This window comes from Cavia porcellus, unplaced genomic scaffold, assembly GCF_034190915.1.
Source record: "Cavia porcellus strain 051 isolate PalLab524CR breed Dunkin Hartley unplaced genomic scaffold, mCavPor4.1 scaffold_13, whole genome shotgun sequence".
NCBI classification, from domain to species: domain Eukaryota; kingdom Metazoa; phylum Chordata; class Mammalia; order Rodentia; family Caviidae; genus Cavia; species Cavia porcellus.
Genome location: NW_026947496.1, coordinates 5,693,356 through 5,695,997, shown reverse-complemented (window position 1 = coordinate 5,695,997; position 2,642 = coordinate 5,693,356). Strand labels below are relative to the sequence as shown.

The window sequence follows — 2,642 nt, the reverse complement described above, 5'->3', positions numbered from 1 at the left end:
TGGACCAAAGACACAGAAACAAAAACAAAGAGGAAAGCATTAAAATGTCTTCAGGATGTTGTGATGTATTAATCACAATGGTGTTTAACAAATTCCAGTCTCTGACTGAACACTCGAGCAGTTCATATTCTAGATTTACCAGCCAGTGCTGCTGAGCTTGGCAAAACTTTTATCCTATTTTATTCTGTGCTAGCCAGTAAACACAGTATCCTGTTTCTATGCTGCTCTGAAGTAGAGAATTTTCTGCTTGTCTCTTGAGGGCAAAACAATAACTGACAGAGAAGTGATGGGAGGGGTCACTGTGCTCAGTGGTGTTCACCTGGAGAAGCTGAGCAACTTGGAAGACAGCAACACACACCATATTAACCACTGCCAATGTCCTATAACCCTGTTCAGTAACCTTCTTACTATTTCTGTCTCTTTAAATAAAAAAAAAGCTGGTATCCTGTAAGCATCACACCAGCTGGAGCCAATCTTATGGTCAAACCTACTTCTGTGTACCTTACATTCTCAGCGGCTTTCAGTGCAAAGAAATCTAACAGAATCCCTTAGTCTTCTGTAGGAAGGAGAGGACACAGCGTAACATAAATTTCTCTGTGACAAAGTGACACTGCAGATCCTAGTTGTGAACAGATAAAATCCTCTCAAGGTCTGAAATACACATACCAGCAGCTTTAGCTGAAAAAGACCAAAGCAGCACTACAGTTAGTGCACTGATGGGAAAAAGAAGACACAGAAGAAGCAGCTGCAAAGTTAACAGCAACATGGTTTCCATGGTCACACCACAGGTGTCAGATATTGTGATGACACTGGTTGAGTGACAATATTTTATACCGCACATGGTCTTTTGAAATCAAATGATGAGAATCGGATAGAATTAAATGCAAGCATAGGAAGCCATCCTGCTTGGAGAGATTTCGGTTTCAGTTAAGCAATATTTCTTTTGAACATAGGTAAGTACAGAGAGATTTGAACAAGAAGAAGGATTTTACAACTTTTGAGGTAAACACAATCTGGCTTATAAACTTCCAGTTGTGAATACGAGTCCCCAGACTGGCACTACAGTTCACCAGGAATGACCTGTAGGAGCGAGCAGCAAAATGTACAGAGTCCTTTCAACAGAATCTGCATCTTTGCACAACACTACTGTCTCTCACAGGCCAGAAAATTGCAGAGACTGTGTGTTACAGACACATATGTGTCATTATTACTGAAGCTTTCCTCAGAAAGCTATGCATGTGCTGGATCCATTTTGCCTGTTAGGTTAGAAATGCCATCTAACACTGTCAGGGGAGCAATCTCTGCCTCGCTAACTGGATTTGGCACTATGGGGAACATCTTTGTTTTTGTGAAGTGTGTGCTCATATTTCGAGGCAGTGAGATGAAACCTATACATCTCATTCTCATCCATTTGGCTGTTACAAATACCATGACTCTGCTTTCCAAGGGAGCTCAAGAGACCTTAACTGCTTTGGGTGTGCGAAACGTCCTAGATGACACAGGCTGTAAGACTGTTGTTTACTTGTCAAGGATGGCCAGGGGCCTCTCCATCTGCACCACTGGTCTCCTCACAGTGGTCCAGGCCATCACCATGAGTCGCAGACACTCAGGGTGGAGGAAGCTCCAGCCCAGGTCTTCATGGCACCTCCTTCCCATGTGTCTTTTCTTTTGGATTCTCAACTCCTCATTAAGCCTGAACTTACTCCTTTACATCACAAGTACAAGCAAAAATTCATCAAAAGGGAATATGAACCGTAGTCCCTGTCTTTTACAACCAGAAAACCTAAAAGTGAAATGGATATTTGTTGCAGCCATGGTAGTAAGAGATGTCATGTTTTTGGCCACCATGGGCACAGCCAGTGTGCACATCATCTTTCTTCTCCACAAGCACCACCAGCGTGCTATCTGCCTACAGATCTCCAAGTCACTCCACAAAGCTGCCCCTGAAGTCAGAGCCTCTAAAAGTGTGCTCCTTCTGATGCTCTGCTTTGTTTTCTTCTATTGGACAGACTTTGTTTTTTCTCTGTTTATTAATTCCTTCCCTGAGAATTCCATTTTAGTAGATATTTGGAATTTTATGACCCTTGGTTATGCGATTGTCAGCCCATTAGTTCTGATTCACAGAGATGGACACCTGACCGAGTGCAGGCTAGCTCTGTGGAACAGAGCGGGCACTGAAAAGCTGTGTATTCCTTGGCCCTTTCCTTAGGTAAGTTGGAAGTAGCTATCAGTTTTACTGTGCTGTAGGTAATTAAACAATCCCCTGTAAGTAGAGGAAAATGTCCAGTTATATTCTCATAGAAAGACACTGGTGAGAGCTCTGAGCTGACCCAGAAGGTACTGAATCCTCAGCTGTGTTCTCACTGCACAGACTGCAGCCCTGCAGAAAGCAGCTCATATGGAACCTGAATTAAAAACATACATTGCAGTACTGTTTTCAAAGCAATCATAAATATATTGTAAAAAGGACATTTTGCTTGTTACTTGAAAACACCCATGGATGCCTGCATGACAAAGGCTTGTGCATTAAACCTGGAAAAGAAAGGGAAGTGTGAACTGTGAAGCTATGTGATGAGGTCATTTAGGTTCTATCTGTAACTAGCATAAAATACTGTAAGTACCATTACTGAAAATGGAATGCG

General features: G+C 42.4%; 1 protein-coding gene across 1 annotated transcript; it reads left to right on the top strand.

Annotated features, from left to right (window-relative positions):
* The first annotated feature begins 1,270 nt into the window (after positions 1-1,270).
* Cavporv1r652 (vomeronasal 1 receptor cavPorV1R652) lies at positions 1,271-2,209 on the top strand. Its single transcript, NM_001167430.1, is given in 1 exon segment — positions 1,271-2,209. A coding segment is annotated over 1 exon segment (939 nt).
* Positions 2,210-2,642: the final 433 nt, after the last annotated feature.